This window comes from Pyxicephalus adspersus, chromosome 1 (assembly GCF_032062135.1).
Source record: "Pyxicephalus adspersus chromosome 1, UCB_Pads_2.0, whole genome shotgun sequence".
Classification (NCBI taxonomy): domain Eukaryota; kingdom Metazoa; phylum Chordata; class Amphibia; order Anura; family Pyxicephalidae; genus Pyxicephalus; species Pyxicephalus adspersus.
In genome coordinates, this window is record NC_092858.1 from 4,697,484 (window position 1) to 4,724,361 (window position 26,878).

General features: G+C 41.9%; 1 protein-coding gene across 1 annotated transcript in view; it reads right to left on the reverse strand.

Moving 5' to 3' along the window:
* The window catches only part of FAM168A (family with sequence similarity 168 member A), a gene marked incomplete in the record, with an annotated part of 76,827 nt that overhangs the window by 38,273 nt on the left and 11,676 nt on the right, over nt 1-26,878 (reverse strand). The window contains 2 exon segments of the mRNA XM_072401068.1: nt 5,240-5,327; nt 26,299-26,436. Coding sequence (XP_072257169.1) covers nt 5,240-5,309 — 70 coding nt within the window.

Here is a 26,878-nt window from a genome sequence, read left to right on the forward strand (position 1 = left end):
GAGGACAAGAGGACGAAGGGACCGAGGACAAGAGGACGAAGGGACCGAGGACAAGAGGACGAAGGGACAGAGGACAAGAGAAGGACAGGACAGAGGACAAAAGGACGAAATGACAGGACAAGAGAAGGACAGGACAGAGGACAAAAGGACGAAATGACAGAACAAGAGGACGAAATGACAGAGGACAAGAGGACGACGGGACAGGGGAAAAGAGGACGACGGGCCAGAGGACAAGTGGATGATGGGCCAGAGGACAAGAGGAGGACCGGCCAGGGGGAAAGAGGAGGACGGGCCAGAGAGAAAAGAGGAGGACGGTCCAGAGAGAAAAGAGGAGGACGGGCCAGAGAGAAAAGAGGAGGACGGGCCAGAGAGAAAAGAGGACGACGGGCCAGAGGGAAAAGAGCCAGAGGGAAAGAGGATCACGGGCCAGAGGGAAAGAAGACAGCGGGCCAGAGGGAAAGAAGACAGCGGGCCAGCGGGAAAGAGGAAAAAGGTAATGAAGAAGGAAAATAGAAGAACAGAGAAGAGAAAAAAAAATGAAAGAGGACAAGATTACGATATGAAAGAAGGAAAGAAAAAAAAACAGAAAATAATATAAAGAAAGGAGAAGGAAAAAAGGAAGAAAAGAGAGAGGAAAAATAAATGAAAGAGAACAGGAAGAGAAAAGAGGAAAACAGATATCAGGAAGGTTGCAGATGAAGAATAACTAAAAGGGAAATGGAAAGGATGGTATAAACGAGGAATTGCACAAAGAGGCAGAACAGCAGGAAGCAGCACACGGAGAAGTCTTTCATGCCTCATTTATATGGAGAGTGCCAGGGAAAGTCACTGAGGCAATCATTTCTTCCTGTGCTAAGAGCCAGGACCCGAGGATCTCATAAAACATTCCTAGCTGCAGAGACATTAACATTCTAGTCTAGCTGTGTGTCTAGATGAATTGACTGGCAGCCAGGAACTGTGCAAGAATCTCATAATGAGGAATAGAGAGGAGCTTAACCCCATCACTGCTATCTGGGAGGTGGTGAGGTGAGACCATGGGATATTCAGTAAAGGGTAAATATTTTCCCTTCTGACTGCCCAACCTTGCAAGCTTCATGCTCAGTAAAAACCAATTTGTCTTATAAAAAAAAAAAATCAGTTTCAAAGAACGCTGCTAAAATCTTACAGTGATGCATTCTATCTGACTCGGAGCACATAGCCTGAATGCTGAACATCTGTAATATTCATCTTGGCATTGTGAAGATTTAGGACAAGTGTTTCATGGTTTAAAGTAGTGTGATCTGAAAGAGCCAGGCTATACGGAGTCATGTAACCAGAGGGAATAGTTATACTTACAGTCATATTACTGATATTCATTACAAAGGATGAGATGATATAGATATGGGAATGAGGAGAAGAAACCCAGGGTGACCTCTGAGTTGCTCTGGTCGGACCTGTCTAGCTGTAATTTGTCCCTTCCATGAAATAAAATCCAGTGATATAAACAGGAGGAAGTGGAGAATAAGGTCAATCTGATCATTTATCGGCCCCAAAACAAGTGCTTATCCCTTGCAGTGGGGAGGGGGATGCAACAGATCATCATTGGTTGAGACGGAAAGGAGTATGTTGAGTATAGCAAGGTTTTAGTCCCCTTTAAAGCGGACCTATGACCACAAATTTTAAGGGTAGCGAACCCTTTTATATAAAGCAAAAATGTGTCTTTACCACAACTGAATGGGAGCCTAAATCCTCCTGGGATACCTTCGTCACGTATCACAGGAGGATTTGTTCTGCTCTGAAATCAGGCTAAAAAAAAAAAAGTGCCAATCTTACACATGTGCAATGCGCATGCGAGATCAGCAATCTTTTTTTTTTTTTTACACTTACAGGAGGATACGTCACTCCATCTCGTGCCTGCGCAGTATGAGATCGAGTGATGTAGACAAAGGAACAATATGGCAGAGGAACTGTCGAGACTAACAAGGTACCGAATTAAGGTCAAGTGTGAAGAGGTAGAGAGCTCTGCAGAACTAAAGGTGCCATTTTTTGTATTTTAATGACAGTTCTCCTTTAAGTGAACCTGTTACTTTGTCCTGAAAGGACCAATGGCATACCTAAATGTAGGAAATAAAAAGCTGTGAGCAGACATTTTTTTGGCAGGCAATGTACTTTCTGCAAAAAAAGAAAACTGCAATTAATATTTAATGTACAGTAAGCATGCGTATCACAATGTGTAATCCGGGCCTAGCTGGCTGCTAAGAAAGAACGAACTATACATCTGTGCGTGAACAACATCTTTCTGACCTGGCCAATCAAGATAGCCAAATGAAGCAAGAAGGGAGAGAAGAGGGGGAGTTTAGAGAAACAATTGCAAACATTCAAGTGGCTTTATTTTATTGCAACGGATAAAGGTTGTCATTTCTGCAATAAAAAGCCTGTTTGCTTCCCTTTTTTTTATTTTTTCCGCTTTAAAACAAAAGGAGCAAACATACAACACAGATCAACAAACCTGCACCAGTCAGTCAGCAGGGCAGGAATTCTCCTGCAGCTGCAATAAACTATTTTTACGAGTCTTTTATTTACCAGGACACAACAACATCCACAGAAACGCCTTGGCACTTTATCAAGTGTCCTGAGATGAGGACGCCACGTCTCTATTCTTGTGTCAGGGAATACTAATTACATCTCCGACAAGGGAGTCAAGGTAACGCTGACCTCCAGACGGTAATGTCAGCTTCCCTGTGATCCATAAAACACAGAGATCGGCCATTTTGTGCACTGCAGCCATATTTCAGAGAATGCAGGCTTATCAATTTACTAGAAATTGGTTGCAGGGGGAGGAGGGAATCAGTTATTTTTCTGGTGCCGCATTCTTCTTGCATGAGTGTGAGAAATACATTTGAAAGGGACATGAAACATGAGCTGGTTTTCACATTCCATTAACCTGACTCTCTCTCCTCTACAATCTACTATGAATGCTGCAGCCAGACTCATCCATCCTTCCCTCCGCTCCTCTTCTGCTGCATCTCTTTGTAGTTCTCTTTATTGGCTTCCATTTCACCTTAGAATTAAATCCAAGCTCCTGTGCTTTGCCTTCAAATCGCTCCATAGTTCTTGTCCAACTAACTTTTCTGAACTCATAGAAAAATACCTCCCAGCCGCTCTCTCCGCTCCTCCAATGACCTGCTAATGACTTCCTCACTCATAGCCTCATCACACGCACGGCTCCAAGACTTTTCTAGAGCTGCCCCAACTCTCTGGAATGGTCTTCCTTGTCCAGTTTGGCTTGCTCCTACTTTAAAAGAGCACTCAAAACCCATCTTTTGCACAGGCGATGTCCCTTCGGCAAAAAGCATTCTTACTTGCCTGATCACTCACTTCAAATGTCAAATATGGTGAGCTGCATCCTGGCTTCCCTTGCAGTTGCTGAGACTGAATGAACTCCTGCATGCCGGTGCACACGTTACGTTTTCCCAGCCCATCAAGATGATGATAATCGGATCAAGGAAAAAGATGTCGTCACCCATGACAGAGCAGGGACAGGTGAGTATAGCAGGTTTAGCCCCACTTTATGTCCTCAAAACTTTTCTGACGGCAGAAGACTTGTAGAATTTATTTTTAGTGACCATACAGATTGGGTGAAAAGGAGACCTTCACACTAAGCAGTCAGTTTGAGATATAAAAAAACCTCCTGAACACAAGCAGGTAACAATCTACTGTCTGATAGAGTCATTGCAGTGTACATAGCTTGCTTGCTGGACTGAATGCTTACAAAACATTGCAATCTCTGCTGCCATTCTAAGGGAAAAATTCATTAGTATTCCTTCTTTCCAGACTGCAGGTTACCAGCTCAGAAAAGACCTTTTTGTCCCCGTGGCACAGTGGAACGCATTGTACTTAATGTATAAAAAAAGCGATGGCATTTAAACGAGCAATCAGCACATTGCACCGCTGACCTCAAACACCGAACTCAATGTTCTCTGCATAAAAAACAACGGACGATTTGGCAGTCGGCATCCAAAAATGAACCTCGGAGAGGACAAGGATAACAGCAGTAAGACAAGTTCGGCCTAATCGTGTGAAAGGGCAGATTTGCCACGGGGGAGCCTGTCACCATACAGAACAAAGAGACAATGTCTCTGCAATGGGTTCTCCTCCGACCCTTTTATACGCAGCTATGTTTCTTAGCAGCACCCATTTCTTCTCCGCAGACAGCCACCCATAGACCTCACTCCGGGTCATGAGCCAGTGCTTGGACCTAGGTTTTAGCTGTTAGGCCTGGGAACTATCACATAGGGACAGGTCACATACTTCCTCATATTCTAAATTCTCACCAGAGGAGAAAAATGTTGCAAGGGAGCAGTTAGGGGTAATATTAACAAATAAAAGTTATGCTTGTAGGGTATTATTGTGCAAATGTTTAAAAGGGGATGTACAGTGGTTTAGTACATATATCAATATTTTGCTTTGCCATTCAGAAGGCAGGACTTAAATGTCTTAAAATGTATCTGTAATATTATAACAACCATATTGAAGACCATATTCAGTACATTCAAAGTAATGCACTGCAGTACATGCAAAGTTCCCATGTATTAAAATATACGTAGAGAAAAACTACTGCTGATCTGCCAGAAATTCAGAGGGATCTAATTTTCTATTTGGGTACAACGACACCGTTGCACTGAAATCCCAAACAACTTTGTCAGCCTTCTCTGCTGGGCATGATAGCTTCTCCTGTCCTGTTCACCCCAGTCCCTCTCTATATATTCACACTTATTTCCTTGCTGCTTGCTTGTGTCCCAAAAGACTGCCCAATGTGTGTATGGAATAGGCTCTTGGGAGATACTAGTGTTCTCCCCAACCTCTTTTAGCTGGGTGCACCACCCAGCACATTTCAGAAACCACCCGGCTGTGTTTTGGTGGTTACTGAAAAGTTGGGTCACAATACAGGGTCCACCACCCACCTATATATATATCACCAGAACTAACTGCCCAGCAGCTGCCCATGCAGGTTTGCTACAATCAGGGTGATAATGTTACAGACTGTAATAATTCTTGCTACAGAAAACAGGTAAGAGAATACAAATATAGCGACACAGTTTGAATAAAATTGGTTTCTGCATAAATGTAGGTAATGACAGGACTTTCAATGGAGAATGTGATTGGGCAGAGCACCACTATTAAGGAGGACTGTAAACTTTTCCGGTGATTATAGAAGACCACAGCACATTCTATACATAAAACAGGCACAGCCACATACCTGCGTAGGTCATGTTTTTGGGATTTCCGTAGGGAGTGCCCGGCTGTACAGGGCTGTAAACAGGATTCATTGTGGAAGACTGAAATCTCTGTGGAAACATAAAAGAGGATATATACATCAATTGAAAGTGCAAGCCAGGTACCTATTGCACAAATCAGGTCACACAGTACAATTAAATTACAATAAAAGTTTCTGCTGGTATCTGCATGCTTCTAATGACAGACCAAGGAGGTCTTTTTTGTTTGTATACTGCTGCACATTCCTGCAATGTAACAGTGTGAAAGAGGCCCTAATAATGAAGTGAAATAATGAATTTTATGAGTTTTATCTTTTAGTTTAAAAGATTTAATAATTATATGATTATACAATATTTATATATCGTCGAAATATTACGCAGCGCTGTACAAAGTCTATAGTCATATGACTAGCTGTGCCTCAAAGGAGCTTACAATCTGATGTCCCTACCATAGTCATATGTCATTACCACAGTCTAAGGTCAATTTTGGGGGAAAGCCAATTAACCTAACTACATGTTTTTGGAATGTGGGAGGAAACAGGATCACCCAGAGGAAACTGGCTTAAACACGAGGAGAACCTGCAAACTCCATGCAGGGCGAGATTCAAACTTGGGATCCAGCGCTGCAAAGGTCAGAGTATTACCCACCGAGCCACCATGTAGCCCTATTTTGTGCCCCACAACCAAAAAAATGTCAATGTACTTCCTACAGATAAATAAATTCTACAACAAGATCATCTAAGACCTATTAGATCTGCTGCTAGTTGTGCATCATATCTCAGAAATGATTCCAAAACACTGCACAAGTTTCTGCCGTTTGCATCTCCCCAGATAAAAAGGATCTGAATTTTCTTTAGATTTACTTCCAATTTGATCATTTTCTATCATATCTGATGGGAAGTGAAAATCTGCCCTGTGTACTAAGTAACTCTGCTTCCTCCAAGTTGTAATCGCTGGAGATTTGAAGGTAGATGTTGTCACTACTCTGCTGCTCACTGTTCTCCTTACTGGAGAGAAAGCTGCATCTGAGGAGCTGCAGTGCAAGGATCTCCCTGCTTTATACATTCTGTGCTTTCCTCACCTCCCCTACTTCATTATTAATCCACCAGTCAACAGTAAGGACTGCTATGATGTAAAAAAGCAAAGCCCTGCCTGAACCAAGATGGCTGCCTCCATAAAGACACAGGGCCGAACAGGACAAGGTAAATCAGTACTAGAGAAGAGATCAGCTGGAGAGGGACAACACATATTACTAGTCCTTTTTGCTTCTCCTATGCCTTTTTGGACACAAGACATGCTTTTTTTTCCATAGTAAGTCTTAGTCCTGAGCATAGTCCCTGAAATGCTGGCAAAAACGATTCAGTTTACCAGATCAGACATCAGATCTCCACGTCTTTGTTTAAGAGGAACTAAAGTCCGACTTTGAACTTGCGATGCAGGCAGGTGACCATTGCAGAAAGGGCCAGGTGAGGTCTCACATGCCTTGATGGCTGCCCAGCTGGTTGCCAGGAACAAACTCCCATGCAGGAGTTAGGTCATCCCAGCCAAACAGCCAATTAAGATGGCCAAAAATTGTCTACAGGAAGACAAGGAGAAAGATGGTGGTGCCCTGCAAGGGAACGGGGATAGGCGAATATCACAGTTTTAGTATCACTTTTATTTTGTATGGTGGAGTTCATGCATTGGTCATAGTACCTTAATTGTTCCAAAATGGGGAAACTTCCATTCATTAACTTAAAGTGGTGTACATAACCCATTTGTTTTAATTTGTGGAAACTTTTATGAAGGGTACAGCAAAAATAACCCTTTGCTGGAGGTCATGTTCCACCAATGTGAATAGGTCTGCAAATAGGACTACCTGCTGGCTTGCAACTGGCTGACCTGCAGGTTTTTGTGCATCATCCCCCCTAGTAAGAGAGGTCTTTGTCTTGTTATAATAATCGCAGCATATTCTGCATACTATTTAAAGCACATGTGCACGCTCCTTCACATCTGAGATTTGCGGTTAATCTGAAATATGTCCGCCAGAAGCCTTGAAGGATTTCTGAAGCTGTGGCCTGTGGGCTGTTGATAAGACAATATCTGTAATGACATCAAAGAGAGTCTTAATACTGTCTGTAATATGTGAGGGAACAGATAACCGCATAGTCACTTCATCATACTGCAGGAGCTGGCTCTGCTCTCCAGCTTATCTCCCAAAGTATCGCCTATCTCAGCGAGGTTATCCTAGGACGCTTGCATATAGATTATACTCTCCCTCCTGGGCATGTCACCCATTAAAAACATAATCTATAATCAAAAATATTCTGAGACGAAGTCAGAAATTGTGGCCGGGTGCACGCAGGTCTGAGAGAATCCGGTCAAGGGGAAACTGGAAGTGACAGATCCCCAAATGTCGCACAAGGGGGTTTTCTCTACAGATTTTTGCAGCTCTGTGGTTTTCATCATATTTTCCGGGGTTGATGCTGACAGTTCTTTGCAGCTACAATAACCTCAGCAGCAAGAGCAAATAGGGTAACTGATGAATGTGTAACCAGCTCAATGCACGTTCAAATATAAAACTAGAAAACACTCCTGGGTGGGGGCAAACAATTTATATGCAATAAATAATGCATCAATCTAACATGCGCTTTTATTTAACCCACTTTTCCATAATAATTTCCATAAAGCTTCTCAAAAAAGGGAATGCAAGCAGTGAGATGTTGGATTAGAGGTTTAGTGTAATAATACGTATCCAAAGCAAAAATATTTCATCTGGACTACTGTAACCTCCTCCTCTCTGGTATTCCACTAACCCGACTCTCTGCTCTATCTATTATGAATGCTGCAGCCAGACTCATCCATCCTGGTTAAAAAATACTCCCCCTGCCGCTCTCTCCGCTCCTCCAATGACCTACTAATGACTTCCTCACTCATAACCTCATCACACGCACGGTTACAAGACTTCTCTAGAGCTGCTCCAACTCTCTGGAATGGTCTTCCTCGTCTTATTCGGCTTGCTCCTACTTTCTGCTCATTTAAAAGAGCACTCAAAACCCATTTTTTCAAACTTGCCTACCCATCTTCTTCTGTCAATTGAAACCACCACTACATATCTCCCATCCTATTGTGTGTGAAATCCCCCCACCTACCAGATTGTAAGCTCTTCGGGGCAGGGTCCTCTCCTTCTGTATCACTGTCTGTATTAGCCTGTCATTTGCAATCCCTATTTAATGTACAGCGCTGCGTAATATGTTGGAGCTATATAAATCCTGTTTAATAATAATCCTTCCCACTGCTCCTCTTCTGCTGCATCTCTTTGTAGTTCTCTTCATTGGCTTCCATTTCACCTTAGAATCAAATTCAAGCTTCTGTGCTTTGCCTTCAAATCTCTCACAGTTATTGTCCCACTTACCTTTCTGACCTGATATAAAAATACCCTTCTAGCAGCACTCTTCGCACCTCCAATGACCTACTAATGACTTCCCCACATACATGGTGCCTAGACTTTTCTAGAGCTGCCGTGACGCTCTGGAATGGTCTTCCTCGTCCTGTTCGGCTTGCTCCTACTTTCTGCTCATTTAAATGAGCACTCAAAACCCAACGCTTAAACCTCACCATCCCGTCTCCTAAACCCTCACTATTCACCCACCATTCCATATCCTCCTTCCTACTGTGTGCTACCCCCCACCTTGTAAGCTCTTCAGGGCAGGGTCCTCTCCTCCTCCTGTATCACTGTCTGTAACATGAAACTTTAAAGCAATTAATTAACCTTGTAGCTGAACACACTTGACGGATGGTTTCATAAACTTCATCAGGCCTTGCTGATGAAGTTGAGTTGACACCAATATAAGGCTCCAAGCTGAGTCTTCAGCCCCAAAATTTCCAACCCCCACTTCTTCAAAGATGAGTATGGTTGTGAGGTTTGGTCAATAAAAGCTGCTTTGTTGCTATCACCTCAGAACTATTGAAAAATTACTTTTTAGGATTTGAAAGCAAAAAAGAGTAGGATATGGGGAGTACTGTGGGTGGTAATGAACTTCTTTGGCCATGGAGGACCCAGGTGAAGCCACTGCAAGAACTCTTTCCATTTCATAGTGGTTTAACCATGACCAATATACTGGTGTAATCACCTTTTGTACACCTTATCTAGTCGTTCCAAAAATATTATCATAGGATCACTCTTAGATTGTAAGCTCTTCAGGGCAGGGTTCTCTCCTCCTCCTGTGTCACTGTCTGTCATTTGCAACCCCTATTTAATGTACAGCGCTGTGTAATATGTTGGCGCTACATCAATAACTAACTAAAAAACTAACGTGAAGGTGCCCACTCGGTATCTCTACTTGTTGCCATTCAAACATTTTGGCATTACTTGGTTGACAGCTTCTACATACCTAACTTCTTATGAAATATAAACCCAACACATTCCGGGGATATCTCAAATGTTCCAGCTATTGTTTTATGGACATGTACCAATGTACCAAAATAAGGTTGTAAAAGATCAACAATTTCAGAAGTTAATGGCATTCAAGGTCTCCCAGATCTTGAAGCGTCTTCAGCCCCAAAATTTCCACCCTACTCTTTCAAAGATGGGTATGAAGGTAACTGGTCACTCAATGTTTGTGTCCTACTCTCATGGCTTTCCTTTGTACTTTAGAAGAACTTTATTTGGCCCAAAGTCTCACACATTTATATATATATAGCATGGAAAATGTTTTGTTTTATCTTTTCAATGATAGCTTAAAATCCTGGCTATGCCACCTATGTAGATTGCAGAACATGGTACAGACGGCAGTGTTTTACCCAGACCCATTTAGCCGGGCGCACCACCCAGCTAAAAACAGCTGGGTGGTTACTAAAAAGTTGGGTCAAACCTCATACAGTTCCTTGCCACCCAGCCTAAAACAATTCTGGGGCCAATACTAGATGGGCACCCTCACATATGAGAGAGTTGAACGTCCCAATTCCATGACTATAGATAATAACTAAACTCTTAACATTCCCCTCTAAGTATGGCTTCAGTTAGCATTCCTTGGACACCTTTCTTTTTTTAATCCCTTTAGGGGATGTGCATAATTGCACTGGGTCCGTGGAGCCTAACCTGCGTTGCCCTTAATTCAGGACACGGCGCACTTGCACGTTTTATGTCTTCACAACGAGACAATGGTATTCCTACATGATCAGAAGTTATTGCGCTTTATTTAAGGTTTCACAAAGGAGACATCACAAAAAGGAGAAGATCAGTCGTCTGCCTTTCGTAATCACACTTCTTATGGTAAATCTGTTCTCAGAGACGGAGATTCCAAAGCAGACAAACAAATAGGCCTCTGCAGGCCTGGATAATGCAGGTAGAATATTCCTTTCCTCGTATAAATCACAAATACATTTCACTTTCTCGGAAACCGAGGCCTTGTGGGCATATAAACCTCCTACTATTTTCCGGGAGCTTTTTCTAACAGATGACTGAGGCTTATTATAGAAGTAGTGGGTACATCCTGGATTTAACACATATTATAAAAAGCTGTGACGGTAGAAAACGAGCTGACTCAGACGGACCAACAATAGGATTGCTTGCTGGCAGTTTCCCCATGCTGAAAATACCTGAAAGTGTGTCAGGCTACCCATAGACACTGCCTAGCGGTCTTATGGAAGACCCATCAAGTAAACACGGAAAAGAAGAAGAGTGCAGTAAGGGATTATTGCTGTTAAAATGTCATGACAACAAATCTAATAAAAGTAATAAAAATTGTAAAGAGATTTATTTCTAAAGTATCATTTGAGTTACCATTATCAGGCCAAGGGCCCAATACGGTTCCTAGCAGCAAGCAACCATCACAAATGAATGCCAATATCCAACTAAGAGAAAAATGTGGTGCTTTGTATAAGGCCAAGTGCACAATACTGCTGCCAATGTCAGGCAAACCACACTATATGGAAGCTAACATCTAACCGATTCTCAAAACGGTTGCCAAAATCATGCCAAGTGTAAAATATGGCCTCCATTACCCAGCCAAGCTGCTAACGTAAAATCAGACGAGCAGTCAAATTTGTTGCCAATATTGTGTATTGCATAATATAACCGATAAAAACAAATCATTTTCACCTTACCACTGCTCAGCAAGCAAGCAAGCAAACCAACCAGCAGGCAGAAAAGATTTGCAATGACTGAATAAATTCCTAATGAAGTCTGAGTATAAATGAGTATATTTCTGACATGTCAGAATAAACAACAAACAGAACAAATTTTTTTTTTAAAATGTCATCCTGGAGCTCCAATCGGTGGCTTTGCACTATGATCTCTATAACAATATTGATATCTGGAAATATTGTATCTGCATATAATTACATTAAAGCCCCGTGAACTGCAAGGGGAAGATAAAAAAAGCAACCATACTTACCTTCTCTTAACCCCCCTAAGCGGAAATCCCGAGTCTGACTCAGGGTGGCTTTTTCATGCAAAAAGCGGTAATCCCAAGTCACACTCGGGGTAACTTTAGAAGCCCCCATTACCTTTGCCCCACGCTCCGGCGGCGATCGGATGGTCCTGCTTTGATGCCGAGGCACCGGTCCGTCAGGGGGGTGTCCGGGCGGGAAATTTAAATGGTTTTTACAGTACAAAAACACCACACAACATGAAATAAAAATAAAATTACATTTTTAATTTTATATTTTATTTTAAGATTACACTGTTGTCTATTATTTCATTATTTTTTAAAATTAATATTTATAATTATGTATATTATAATTTATGATTATAATATAATAAATAAATATAATTATCATACCCGGGAATTAATCCTAAGAATTACAGGCCCACAATATAAACAAAAATTTCTATGCATAAAAAATAGGATCACTTTTGGCATCAAAAAACTGACAGAATTAAAACGCTAGGGGGTTTTCAGGAAGCCAAAGCTCTTCTCATTAGCACTTTGGGGTTGTAGATGGACTCTTGGTGGCAAAGAAGTGAGGAGAAAAGACTTTGGAGACCTGACACAAAAAGCTGTGAGAGAAAGCTAAAATGGTGGTGTACTTGCTTTTAAAGCAGACCAATCATTACAATTTAAACCTTAAATAAAAAGGGTGAATAATCTTAGGTGGGAAAGACTGAAGGAGAAACCCTTAGCATACTGGAATGCATACGTCATGAATCCCGGTGGCTTAAGGGTGCTCCTTCTGTGCATGCCTGATTTTAGGCATGTGCCCAAGGGGCTTTCCTGGAATGGGTGACGTAAGCAAAAGGAAGGAAATGGAAGAAGATGGGGATGCCCACTGGTTCCTATGTACCGGAAAGAAAAAGAAATCCAAGACCGCTCAGGACTGAATAGATATCCACTCGGTGGGGGGCATATATGGGGATAGTAACGTAACATAACCACTTTTATTTTTTTTAATGAAATATCAGCCTTAAAGCAAAAGTACACTTTAAAAGTAAATTGCAAGCAGGCAGACTCTTGACATCCCTTGGCATTGAAAAACTTACATGCCAGCATTTTTAAGATTGCTCACGAGCATCGCCATCTTCCCCCAGGTTCTTGACCATCTTGCTTGGTCAGAATGAACTTTTTTTTTTTTGAAACTATAATTCCTTGTTAAAGTACCCCTTTCCCCTAGATAATAAGCATTTAACTAATTTTCTAACCTCCGTAAAGCTTCACTCCTTCCCCCAGAGTTTAGCTCTAACACAGATACTCCAATTACCAATATTTCCTTATTCAGCAAACTGCATAATTAAGTTGCCAGCATCCCTCCTGCAGCTCACCATCACTGCAAACACTGCACCAGTATACGTCCGATAATGGGCCCCGTAACCTACACAGATATGTGCACAATATGGCCGTATGAAGAGTTGGTGTAGCGGCAGTAGGCTAATGTCAGCTCAGGTAGGAATAATCCATTTTCGCACACAGTAATTAAACCGTATCCCCCATCCTCCCTCCGCACAGCAAGTCTCCAAAGTGGCAGTGTAGGGTAGGGATATAATCTGACTTCCTCCAGCTAATCACATATTCTGCTGCTCGACTAACTCTGCTTTGAAATATTCTGCTTATTGAATTCCTCTACACATTATTATTAGCCAGTGCGGCGTGCTGAGAAGGCGAGGGCTGTCATTCCCTCATCCTGGGAAGAAGTGCGGCAGATATTTATTACGGAGAGGAGAAGGAGACATGATGACACCTTATCAGCTTTTGCTGAGATGAAGGGTTTAGATGTAGGAGGAAAACACAACGAATAAAATTAACTAGGTAGTATTGCTCCCTCAATGTGGCCTACAAAACAATATCTCATGCTATAGGTATGAGCTGGGAAAATAGGAAAGATGTTTTGTAGTCCTAGCACACTTACGATCATGGGGTGACAACGCCGCACCTCCACAGATACAGTTAGCAAGACAGGAAACACAAAGGGCCTGATATATAAAAGCTCCAAGACTGGCAATGATAGACTAAGGTTTCTCAACCTTTTAAGCACGGGGGAAACCTTGAAATAACTTTCATGTCTTCAGGGAACCCCTACTATAAGTACTATATCCACAGATCAGTGTGGTGGTCAGTAGGAAGGATTCCTCTTACATTGCTGTCCTCTGGGAAGAATGTCCCCAATACAGATCATTGGTGTCACTTAAACTGACCTGAGTTTTTCATTGCTCAAGGAACCCCCAGCAATCTCTGGAGGAACCATGGTAGAGAAAAACTGATAGACCATCATAGGAGAACCTGGGTGGTCCAGCACACCTAGACTGGTTCTGACAATCGCAAATGACTTTTTAAGAAATCCATTGCAGATTTGTTGGATCTTCTCCATTTACATAAAGTAACATGCAAAGCTAGAAAAAAATGAAATGTAGAATTGTTTAAAAAAAAAAAGCACAGCCCTGGGTATTTACCCAGACAGAAAATGTTTCTTACTACAAGGAGACCATGAATGTGCAACGCTTATGCAACACAACAGAGGGCAATGCTAAAGCTCCAAGCTAAAGTTCACCTTGCAGATCAAAAGAGCTCCCTCCCTAACTCTAAATATTCATCATGATATAAGCAGAATTAAGTCTGCCTGCATCAATTGGTTGGTGTACTGATAAAACAAATGTGTATATCCACTTATTCTTAACAAGCTGTATATATAAATACAGCAGACAATCGAAAAAATCAGGCCATCGATATTCCACTTCCTTCAGTTTTCCGGCATGAATTTCAAAGTGCATTTTCAATACAGAGACTGTAGTACACTGTTTGTCCACTTATGTTTTGATGGCGCTGTTCTTCAGAAACAGCTTTTAGGTCTGCTTGCTACACTAAATACACATTGAGACGTCCCTGCTGCCTGCTCTCTGGAAAGGTGCTGCGAGAGGAAGGCTTGCCTGTGTGTGGAGGTAAGTATAACTTTTTTTCTAAAATCCGGAACTTCTCAGGTCCGGAGGTGTCTGGATTTTTGACTGTGAACTGTATTCTATCAATGACATCTGTGCTTACAGCCAATGTGAGTAATTAATCATCAATTTTTACAGAAAATTGCTAAAGTTTAGAGTGCAGATGAAAAGGCCTATAGGCTGTAAAGTCCCCATTGGTAGGAAGGAGTTTGGCTGCCAAGAGAAAAAAAAAAGCTTTTGTTGAAAATCTGAGGAAGAACTATTGCACAGTAGCTGCCGCTTCAGTAGCCAGTAGTCACCCTTGTTTTAAAGTTAATTGTGTTGCTTGTGAAGAATATACAAATATCTGAATATTCGTAGCCTGGAAACAGTTTTACCTTACTTAAGACTGAGATACACGCCTCTGACGTATTAATCAATTTTTTTCGTCATAGGGTGACTAGAATAGATTAGGTTAAGAGGAATCAGATTCAGACCATAATGCATCAACATGATCTTTTGCAACCACACAATAGATTTGTGTTAAAGTGGTCTTCAGCACCTGGATTTGGCATTGGCCCACGGCTGTGATTGACAACTTGCAGTTTTGGCCCTGAACAAAATGCAAGAACAAAAATGAAACCTAACGTAAAAAGCCATCAGCACAAAATATCTGTCATAGATGATTAAATACAGTCATCCAGAAATATGCTGAAACAGCAAATCTATTCAACCTGGTCCTGCATGTCAGCTACTTTATGAAAAATTATGGAATCAAGGCCTCGTAACATTGAATTACAGGAGGGGTGTTGGTATTATACAGCCAACCACAACCGCACCGGTGTCAAAAAAACCCTTCCCAGATACAAAATAATGTTCTATGTAGAGATCAGGTAAGTGTTATTTTGCAAATCGAGAACTAAAGGATACATCCACTACTTTATTCGGACACCTACCACAACCTTATCAACTGCCAAACCCAAAATATTTGCATCATTTTATGCACTTTAAGAGGAAATTCACTTAAATGTGCAACCCAGGCCTGTTCATAAGGCAATTGAGGAGCAGAATATGAGAGAATATATACAATGTCATATGAAGCTCTAACACAGATCAGTGAAGTGAAGAGGACAAGATTAGGTGAAGCGAGCGAACAAGGACGAGGCGGAGGGATCGAAGAAGGATGAGGCGAGGTGAAGGGAGCAAATAAGGACGAGGCGTGGCAGCACTGAAGGACGAGGCGTGGCAGCACTGAAGGACGAGGCGAGGCAGCACTGAAGGACGAGGCGAGGCAGCACGGAAAGAACGAGGTGAGGCAGCACAGAAGGTCGAGGGGAACGGAGCAAAGAAGAACAAGGCGAGGCAAAGGGAGAGAAGAAGGACGAGGCAACACGAAGGGAGTGAAAAAGGACGAGGCAAGGCGAAGGGAGCAAACGGAAACGAGGCAAAGGGAGCAAACGAGAACGAGGCGAAGGGTGCGAACAAAGACGAGGCAAGGCGAAGGGCGCGAACAAGGACAAGGTGAAGAGGGGCGAAGAAGAAAGAGGCTAAAGGAGCGAACAAGGACATTGTGAGGCGAAGGGAGCAAAGAAGGACATTGTGAGGCGAAGGGAGCGAAGAAGGATGAGGCGAGGCGAGGCGAAGGGAGCGAAGGACGATGCAAGGCGAAGGGAGCGAAAAAGGATGAGGCAAGGCGAAGGGAGCGAACGAGAACGAAGCAAAGGGAGCGAACGAGAACGAAGCAAAGGGAGCGAACGAGAACGAAGCAAAGGGAACGAACGAGAACGAAGCAAAGGGCGCGAATGAGAAGGAAGCAAAGGGAGCGAACGAGAAAGGACATTGTGAGGCGAGCGAAGAAGGACATTGTGAGGGGAAGGGAGCGAAGGACATTATGAGGGGAAGGGAGCGAAGAAGGACGAGGCAAGGTGAAGCGAGCGAAGGCCGAGACGAGGCGAAGGGAGCGAAGGACGAGACGAGGTGAAGGGAGCGAAGGACGAGACGAGGCGAAGGGAGGGAAGAAGGACGAGGCGAGGCGAAGTGAGCGAACCGAGATGAGGCGAGGTGAACAGGGAGGGGAGCAAACAAGGCGAGGCAAGGAGAAAGGAGCTAAGAAGGACGTTGTGAGGCGAAGGGAGCGAACAAGGATGAGGTCAAGGGAGCGAACAAGGATGAGGTCAGGGGAGCGAGGAAGGACGAGGCGAGTCAAAGAGGGCGAACAAGGAGGAGTCGAAGAGAGTGAACAAGGAAGAGGCGAAGAGAGCGAACAAGGACGAGGCAAAGAGAGCGAACAAGGACGAAGCGAGGCGAAGGAAGCAGCACAGAAGGACGAGGCAGCACAGAAGGACGAGGTCAGGAAGCACAGAAGAACCAGGAGAGGGAGCAAAGAAGGACAAGGTGAGGGAGCAAAGAATCTATTTGCATCTCAGTGAACGTGTAAAAACATTACATTCACTACTAAACATTTACACTGAAATGTAACGAAGGTGATATTAGTAAGGTGTGAGGTGCCTCTTACCTACAAGTGATTTGCCCTTATCTGCTTATGAAGGAAGCACTGCTGTTATTAATTTAGATTGTAGTCGGACTTCAGAAAGCAGCTTTTGAAGCACTGGGTATTTCATTAGAAATTAACACTGTGGGAAAAGTGTTTTCATGTGGAAATCTCTCTGAGTAATGAATTAAAGCCAGGGAAGTACCAATGTGCAGCGTGAAAGCCCCAAGATATGAAAGGAGAAAAATGAAGCCAATGCTCAGGAGGGAAAATAGCATTGCAAACAGATATGACACCATGCCTTGGAAGAATGTAGCGTTTGCATTATCAATGTCAGTCTGCTGCCTGCCTGACATTTATTTATGTGGTTGAGGTGTTGTGGAGTTCACACCCTCAGTATTAAGCAGGTGGTTTCAACGTTTTGGGTGGTCAGGGTATAGTGAAACTATGCAATATGAAAATAAACAAGAAAACTGTATTTCCAGAAAAGCCGACGGGTAGGACAGGGCTGCAGAAAACTCTCAACAGAAAATGTGTGTGAGCAGAGAAAAAAAAAAGAACAAAGATAATTCCGGGGAATTTATATGGAGGCGAAATGTGCTCCAAATAGGGTCCCTTGTCATTGAAATAGAAAAAAATGTGAGGAAGAAATAGGAAAATGGAAGAATGTATTTGGCATATTTCTCCAAATACAGTCTCAGAATAAAAGCTACACACAATTACCCTTGTTAGCATTTACCTAAATTGTTTTTTGTGAGTTTTGTTCATTTTAGTCTTCTGTTCTTGTAGCTGTCCAGTAAACAGATATGAGAAGCTGACAGAACCTGTATGGAACCAAAGACATGGTACCTACAAGTCGAAATCCATTAAACTTTGAGTGAATGGTGTGGTCATACTGCGACAGACAGGACACATACAATGTGCGAATACATTGTTAAATCTTTGGAATAAACACACTTCTGCGATATTCCTGACGTGCAAGAGGGATGGTGAGGATGCTCCAGCGGCACATGTGGCCAGGCGTGGGAGCAGAGCAGTCAGTGGGGGTCCAGGCTTCGGAGCACCAGGCAGCAGCTGCTGGCAGCCCGGCATTGAGCTAGCACCAGCACTCAGCAGGATCACAGCGCTGTACCAAACCCCATATGCTCCAGAGCCCTGGGGAACGCAAAGACAGCTGGTTGGGAATTGCAGCTCTGTATCACAGCCTCACAGTCGGTGGCCGAGCTTCATTTCAAATGCACCACTGGAGACCATACATAGCATTAGAGCTCACATTCTTCTGAAAAACATTCCTTTGTGAGATTTCCTGATACATGTTTATGCTAAACATGCTAGCTACAGGCAGTGCAGGTATGCAAGTTCCAGCAGTCTCAGCAAGGCAATTAACTGGTCCAGCTACAGACCCTGAGAAGGCTATTTATCCCTTATTCCAATGCAGAAAATACAGTGGATCTGTTCTTTAGATTTCAATAAAACTGCCTGGAATGCAACTTATCCCATTCAGTGAAGACCAGTGACATCAATTGGAATACAGCTTATTCATTGGTATAAGCTATAGAGTTCAATGTCAACACAGAGCAAGTAGCAAATCCATTTATTAGGGACTGATGCCATCAATAGGACTGTAGCCTATCCAATAATTAGTGACCAATGCCAACAATGGGACTGCAGCCTATCCATTTACTAGGGACCACTGCCATCAATGACACCGTAGCCTATCCATTTATAAGGGATTGATGTCATTAATAAGACTGTAGCCTATCCATTTACTAGGGACCACTGCCATCAATGACACCGTAGCCTATCCATTTATAAGGGATTGATGTCATTAATCAGACTGTAGCCTACCCATTTACTAGGGACCAATGCCAACAATGAGACTGCAGCCTACCCATTTACTAGGGACCAATGCCATCAACAAGACTGCAGCCTACTCTTTTCCTAGGAGACTGCGGACTTCATTGAAAATAATGCCCATACATTACTTTTAAGATAACAACATCACAAAAAACGCAGCCTACTCATTCACTGGATATTGGCGACAGTGCTGAGTGCAACCGATTTATTTTCTATAGACTAATGATATCAGTAAAAATGCAGCCTATTCATTCACTATGGAAAGTGACAGCCAATACATCTAACAAAGAAGTCAATGAGAACATTTACCAGCAATGTGATATTTTTTTTTATTATTGAGAAGGCAGGTGACCCATCATAGAGACAGATGACAACACAGGAAATATACCCCATGGATCCTGCCAAGTATAAAAACATACAGTATATAACAAACAATACAGAACATTAGTATAATTGAATGTTAATTTTGAATAATAACATAGTGAGAGGAAAAGAAAAAAAAAGAGAGAAAATGTGGAGAAAGCACAGATGAAGAGTCAGGCATGGAGATGCATGCAGTGCAGATTCCACTCCAGCAAGCCGTAAAGTAACAAGTTCACCAAAACCGCACCAAGAATCTTGTGAGTAAATAAATGGCCAACAGAAGAACCTTGGATGCACGAGGTTTTAAGCACCGAAGAGCCTATCCACACTCACTTATCAGGAAGTGCTAATGTTCTGGATCAGTGTTTCTCAAAAAGGGTTCCTCCAGATGTTGCTAGGGGTTCCATGAGAAATTAGCAGTCTGTTCTTCTCAGGTCAGTTTATGTGACACATCTTTTTAGCTGTAAGGGTGACATTCTTTCTAATGGCCAGCAATGTAAGAAACATTCTTCCCAATGACCATCACACTAATATACTGTGAGCTGTGGATATAGAAAATATAGAAGGGGATTTCTGAAGACCTGAAAGTTATTTCAAGGGTATTCATGTTCATGTTAAGGTCCAGAAAGGCTGCTCTAAACAATTACAGACAAAAAGATAATTTTTTGGGTATTGAGGCAGAAATAATATGTCTAGAAGTTTCCTACAACACTGCAAAGCTTCTCTTTTAGAGTTCAGGTCCTCTTTAACTCTCCAGCACCCAGTGAGGCTTTTCAAACCCAAAAAAACACAATCAGGAGATCACTAAAAACATTTTACTTGTAGCATTTGCAGCATGAAAAATTCCTTTCATCCATGAAAGGCAAGATGAGAAGGAAAGATTAAATAAGAATTGTCTTTTAGAAGTTGGGTTTCTAATCACACCCACACAGGCCAATAAGAAGGCCATCGCTTTCTCCCATGGAGCAATAAATGAATAGCAGCAAAGTTAGAGACAGACACAGATAAAACTCAGTCATCCTCTTTATCTGTGGCGTGCGTCACACATGGAAGGGCAGACTTCTCATCATCGACATCTCCTCATCTTTCCGAGAGCAAGGTGAGCTAAATGACATTTTAATTAATGTTTACAGATGGTAATTGCTCTGATCTGAATTACTGTATCTTTCTTAAGGCGTTATAAGCGTTTAAAGGAAAACTCCGCTAAGCTCTTCCTGTTTTTTTTCCATTAGAGCTCTGACAGTTTCATCTCTGATGCATTTGCACTTTCAAATATTTGTAATCCAAATGCACACATTAAAATGAACTCCATTCTGAAGAGCGGTCCCTCCAAGACTCTATATACTTCATTGGTTTATATCCAGGAGGCCTCCAAACCTAAGATAATGTATGAAAACTATTGTGAAGGCTTCGGCCACAATTTGCCACCCTATGCACCCCCGTGTTAGTCAGCTGGGCAGCCCATCGCACCTCATACATGGCAAATCTGTCGGATGAAGTATGAATGTCACTCAGGAGTTTAATACTCTGAGCCCGGGCTCCTAAGTGATTATGTGCCCTAAGAACGTACATGTAAGCCAAGCCACTGGGTGCCAGTCAATTTGGATAACAGCAAGGCCAGCACCATATTAACCTTCTGAGTGGTAACCCCAAGTGTGGCTGGCCGGGGTAAAAAAAAAAAAACAGCTGATAGCGGTAACCCCGAGCCACACTCGGGGTAGCTAAAAAAATAAAGAATAAAGACTTACCTGGTCCCACCAGCGTCCTCTGATCACTCATGTGCCATTGATTGTCCCCTTTCTGATCACTACCATATGTGCCATTGATTGTCCCCTTCTGATCACTGACTCACTTTTTTTTTGGCTTCTACGGCCGGGTAACAGACTCTGTTAGGGTAGGGATCAGCAGCTTGCTTGTCCTTCCTGGCTTTGAAGTTACTTTCAGTTTCACTCTGCACTGCAGCCAGCATCGAGGAGTCACACAGAGGCACACAGTATCAGGTATCGGAGGATGTCTTATTTGCGGGGGGTGCTTTATTTTAATTGTTTGAGCAAAAATCGGGGGGTTGGCTTATTTGATGGGGATGCCTTATCATTGGGGAAACACGGTAGGTTACTGAAAAGCTGGGTTACAATACAGAGGTCGCCACCTGCCCACAGCTTCTTTCTCCCAGTTTAACAACCATTTTTTGGGGAGAATTCTTCAATTCCTTGTTCCACAATGTCACCATGCAATAGCAGACCATTTTCTTCTTGATGGCTTGTGGAAGAAGCGCAGATCTACAGAATGAATGAATCAGAAGCTAGAGGATCCTTGCACTACACGTTCTCACATACAGATTCCTCTCCAGCTAGGAGAACAGAAAGCAGCACAGTGGTTATACCACCAACTCTAGTGGGACACAAAGCCAGTAGAAGAGTGTTTCATGATTTTAAACTGCAGATATAAAGTCGTAGACCCAGAAGGGCTCTGCTGATTTTCAGAAGGAATTCGGGAAAAGTAGATTTCAAGACAAAGACTTTTTTTTTTTTCTAATAATACAATTAACATTTCTTGAAGTTTCCTGTAAATTAACATATCTTCACTTTTTGAATTTAGATACAACTTAAGAATACAATATTTCATTTGACTTTCTGATTAAGACTTTAATCCTCTTTCAAAACTTTCCTAATTAACCATCAGGTAAAGATATGGAGATGCCCGGAGCAAATTTTAGGCTTTTAGGTTGGCAGTTCTCCAAAGGAGTTTCCCTTCTGAAATCTTTGTTAGCGAAGACAAAAGGTGCTTTGATGAAGAAGCCATGGGGGAAATTCATTATGAAGAAGCAAGAAGTTAAGTGAAGCACTGCAGCATTTTTCTACCAATGGAACGAAGATAATGTCAGAGAAGACAAAGTTGACAGCTGTGGGAGCCCAATCAAAGCACCAGCTTAATCTAAAAATGTTTATTAGTTTTGTATGCCCAAACTTCTCAATAAAGCAACACTGTCAAAGAAAAAAAAAAATTTTAGAGATCTGTTATATCTGCCCTTTCTGCATGTCCTTGGTTCATCACCATTGCTTTCTCTCAACACTGCAATGTTCTCCCCAGCCCCTTTTAGCTGGGCACACCTACCGACACTTTTCAGTAACCACCCGGCTGTTTTTGGGTGCTTACCGAAGAGTTGTGTCACAATACAGGGGTTGCCCTTGTAGTAGGGCTTTCCACCTGGCTTAAAAAAATTTCTGCGTTGAACACCGCACTACAAAACAACACACCCAGACACATAAAATGTGGAAGAAAATGGAGACTGCGGAGCTGCAGCAGAGGGAAGATAAGAGACCGAAAGTTCCTGAAAGTGGAGTATAATGGCACTTCTACTGTTCTCTTATGGGGTAATTTCGATGCAACCTTCCACATATTCTTTAACCTTGTTTACAGTGAGGAGCATACACCTTTTGTTTGGAGTGAAGCCTGATTGTTCTGACATTCTGATGAACAACAATTTGAAGGAAAGCTGGTTGCGTTTCAGTAAGATCGGTTTTATATGTTATACGCTTGGTGGTGATGACTCCCTTGATGTTGTTTATTCAATTTTCAATGGTGTATTAAAAGGGGAAGAAATCACAATAAGTCTCATGGTTGTTTTCCCGAAGAAGCAGATTATATATCCGTGAAACACATCAAATAATTTACTATTAAGAACCAATCTAGTATTGTTCATTGATTATGATTGTTTTTATGAAAAAACTGTATTATTGTGTGATTTTTTAAATAAAATGTCATTGTTATTTTTTAAGTATATACATGAGTCACATGAATATATATACCTAAAAAGTCCCTTGAATCACTTTTATGTTATTCTCTAATGCCAATATTGGGATGTAAAGGAGATTGGTGAAGTAACAGAATAGTAATCATTATACACACTTGTTAAATGTGAGCCTGGGCTGCACAGATATGCAAAAGCTAAAATCATAGCTTGTATGCAAAAAGACCTGGGATTCATAATCACTGCTTGGAGCTTACACAGAGCTAAGGATCCTTTTCTGCTTCTATGTGACAGAGCTGGGTGCCTGAGGGCCCCATTGCTAAGCATTGATGCTGTCACAATAATAAGGAAGTAGATTGCTTGATACCCAGCAGTACTGGGTGATCCAAATAGCAGCAAAGTGAACCAGTCACCAGAAAAAAAAGATTTACTGACGTTCATGCTTTTGCTAGAAAGACTTTTCCTAATTTCTTTACTACTGGCAAAATTGGTATTACAATTCTTGCCCATTTTTTTTTAAAAAAAAAGGAAAAAAGAGAATATTTTGTATAGTATAATATATAAGCTGGTCACATTTGCATATAGATTTACATGCAATAAAATGATAATGTTGATTTTCTTTTACTCAGGATGATGATGGTGAAAGCAATATTTTCACTACATTTTATCTTTTAAAGTGTCCTTGAAAAAAAAAAAAAAATAATGACAACTCAAGTGCTTTCTAAATTGAAGTGCATTTCCAACTAAATATGTCCGTGACGGTGTTAAGTGTACTTGGGAAAAGGCGCTGAAAAGCTCCCTAATAGAAAAATGACAATTTTCCTCGAGACGCAATTCACAGCGGTTACCAGGCAACCCTGCGCAGACTAGACACGGATGAGCCGGACAAGAGATGCACCCACTCAGACATCTTGTTGCAATAATGGCTTATTATAGTGTAGCAGAGAACGGATATTTGGTGAACCCTAACAGTGCCGTGTCTGTACAACGGAGGTCATGTAGCTGTTCCTGCCAAGAAACAATGATCACCGGCATCAACATACCCTGCTGCATCCTCCAAAAAATAGTATTTCATTCCTTACAATGAATTCCTTTTATTTGTTTACATTTACCATTGTAAGTGCTTTGCTATATGAGTCCTAAAAGTGTAAAGAAATACTCGATTCTGCCTGAAATCTTGTGAGCTGAACTTTCCTGTGTTCCCTACCTGATCTGTGCTGCACAAATGCAAGCAGTATTGTTTTCAGCTATATTTGAAGACTACAAAACCCCTTCTCTCTACTCCAGTGTTTCCCAACCAGGTTTCCTTCAGAGGTTGCTGGGGGTTCCGTGATTATTGAGCAGTTTGCGTCTCTCTGGTCAGACTAAGTGGCACCAATGATCTTTTTGGCTATCTGTAAGGGGGACATTCTTCCCAATGGTCAGCAATGTAGGAGGATTTCTTCCCACTGACCCTCATGCTAATATAATGTGATCTGTGGATATAGAAATTATAGAAGAAGTTCCCTGAAGGCTTGAAAAAAAAGTTTCAAGGGTTCTCCCATGTAAAAAAAGGTTGAGAATCTGCTCTAGAGGAATTTTAAGTCTGTTCAGGGATTAGAACGGACTTTATAGGGGACCTCTCTGAACCATACTTACCTCTCTGAACCACTATAAAAAAATGTCATGTTCATCTGCTTGATTGGTACCGCTTCAGGTGGAACTGGAACCACTTTTGGGGCAAAAGATAATATCTTAAAGAATATGATGGCAACTGTGGCACAAAAATAGGGTTCGGGTAAGCCAAGCTTTAATAAGAGTCTAATGGACACTGGGCTCAAACTGACTAAAACTAAAATATTGTTGGATGATTGGCTTTCTCTCTGCAAAGCTTTAGCAGCAAAATTCTTCCTACAGCTTTTTTGCTGGGAAAACTCATCAATGACATGAGAACCTCTTGCTGAGTGACAACTCTACACTTCCATTTTTTATGCCTTCCAAATACTTTCACCTCCAAGTCAAGTGACGGCATCACATGATTTCAGGTAAAGGCTTTGCAGCAACCCCTCTGAAGGTTTCTTTTAAAATAAAAATTGTAAGAAAAAGAATTTTTTGGTACTGTCAGAATTTTTACAGGGGAATGAATGGGGATGGGTGGGGGGGTTGTATACTTTTTTAGACTAATGCTTTTAACCCATCAGCATACAGGGAATCTTCGGTAATAAAATCATCTGGTCTGTTTATCGTAGCTGCACTTATATCGGCTCCAGAGGCCAGAGCAGATTACAAATTGCTGTTGTTATCTGACCACTGACACGTAAGTATCGTGTGGATATTTTCAGCAGAAAAAGCTAGCGGTAAGTACAGATAGCAGAAGGCTGGCAGGGGAATCTGCTCTCCGCAACCATGCAGCAAACGCCAGACTCTCCTGATCTGACAAAATACAGAGCCATTAATGAGAAGCAATAAACCGAGAGCTCAGGTACCCCGGGATATCCATGGACAGGGTGGGTGATTTTTCTTAAAAAAGCTTTCTCTCAATTCACCACAAATGTATGACATCACAATCTGAACATGAATGTCATAATTCCTGAGTGAGGTGACCAAAAGTGGCATCAGACTTGTGCGCAATACACATAAGTCTAGTAATGGGGAACACTGATATCTGCACACAATAGGCCTGATTTATTAAATCTTTCCAAAACTGGAGAAGAAGAAGAACCTGGGTGGTCCAGCAAATCTGGAAAGGATCTGGCTAAGGATTAAAAACATTTACTAATAGTAAATTATTTTAAAAGAAATCCATTTCCAGTTTGCTGATCACCCAGGTTTTCCCATAATAGTCTATTCTCTTCAGTCTTGGAGAGCTTTATAAAAATATAGCCCACTGTGTTTGGTGAAAGGGCATTTTTTAAAGCTACAATTTACAACTGACAAAAATTGCACTTTGTATGCATCTTCAGAATGCTAGAGAAGAATTCTGACTGGCTGGTGCTATCTACTGGCAATGAAGCTTACTAGTCAGGGTTTGTCCAATGGGGAAAGATAGGTTCTCTTTAAGTCCCTTTATTGCACTAAAATTGGGAAATCTTATCATTCTCTAATGCTCAGTAATTGTAGTTGGAAACAATTGTTAGTGATATTTTGTAGAGACAGTGGAACTGTACACACAACAATGTTCTGTTATATGGAGGAAGGCGAGCACCCCTTTGCACCCTCCAAATTAGAAAACAGTGGTCGTTTAAGACCCGCGCACAGAATAAATAAACCATACCTGTGATTACAAGTCGAGCTTCTTGTCAGGGTCTGAACGCAGAAGAGATGGCAAGAACCAGAATAGAGACAAAGTCTTGATGAAAAGTTTTCAGATTGGGGTCATTGCACTAGGTGGAGACTCAAAAACAAGTTGCACCTGCAGAAGAAGAACAAACATCAAGGTAAGATAAGGAAAGTGTTAATAAGACATGAAGACCAAGCAAACAAACTTTTACCAGGCATAAATGAAATCCTTATTAAAGGAAAATAATAAATCCAGAAAGTATCGAAATAATCATCTGCAATCGTGTTATAGCCAGCAATATTAAACCTACTTGTAGGCAACAAAATTCCTACAAAGCTGCTCTTATTTTACATCTGACTAGATTTGGAAATGTCTTTGCAAAACCTCACTGGCAGAAATGTCACTGCTAGGTAGAAGCGATGATAAAAACCGGTGTTCTGGCAACCCAGAGACGTCCATGGGGAGAGGATGAACATTTCTCCGCTCCTCCTATAACCTGCTGATGACCCAAAATATAATGCACTCTCAATGTGTAGAAAGCTATAAATACATATAGAAGAACCGAAGAGCATCC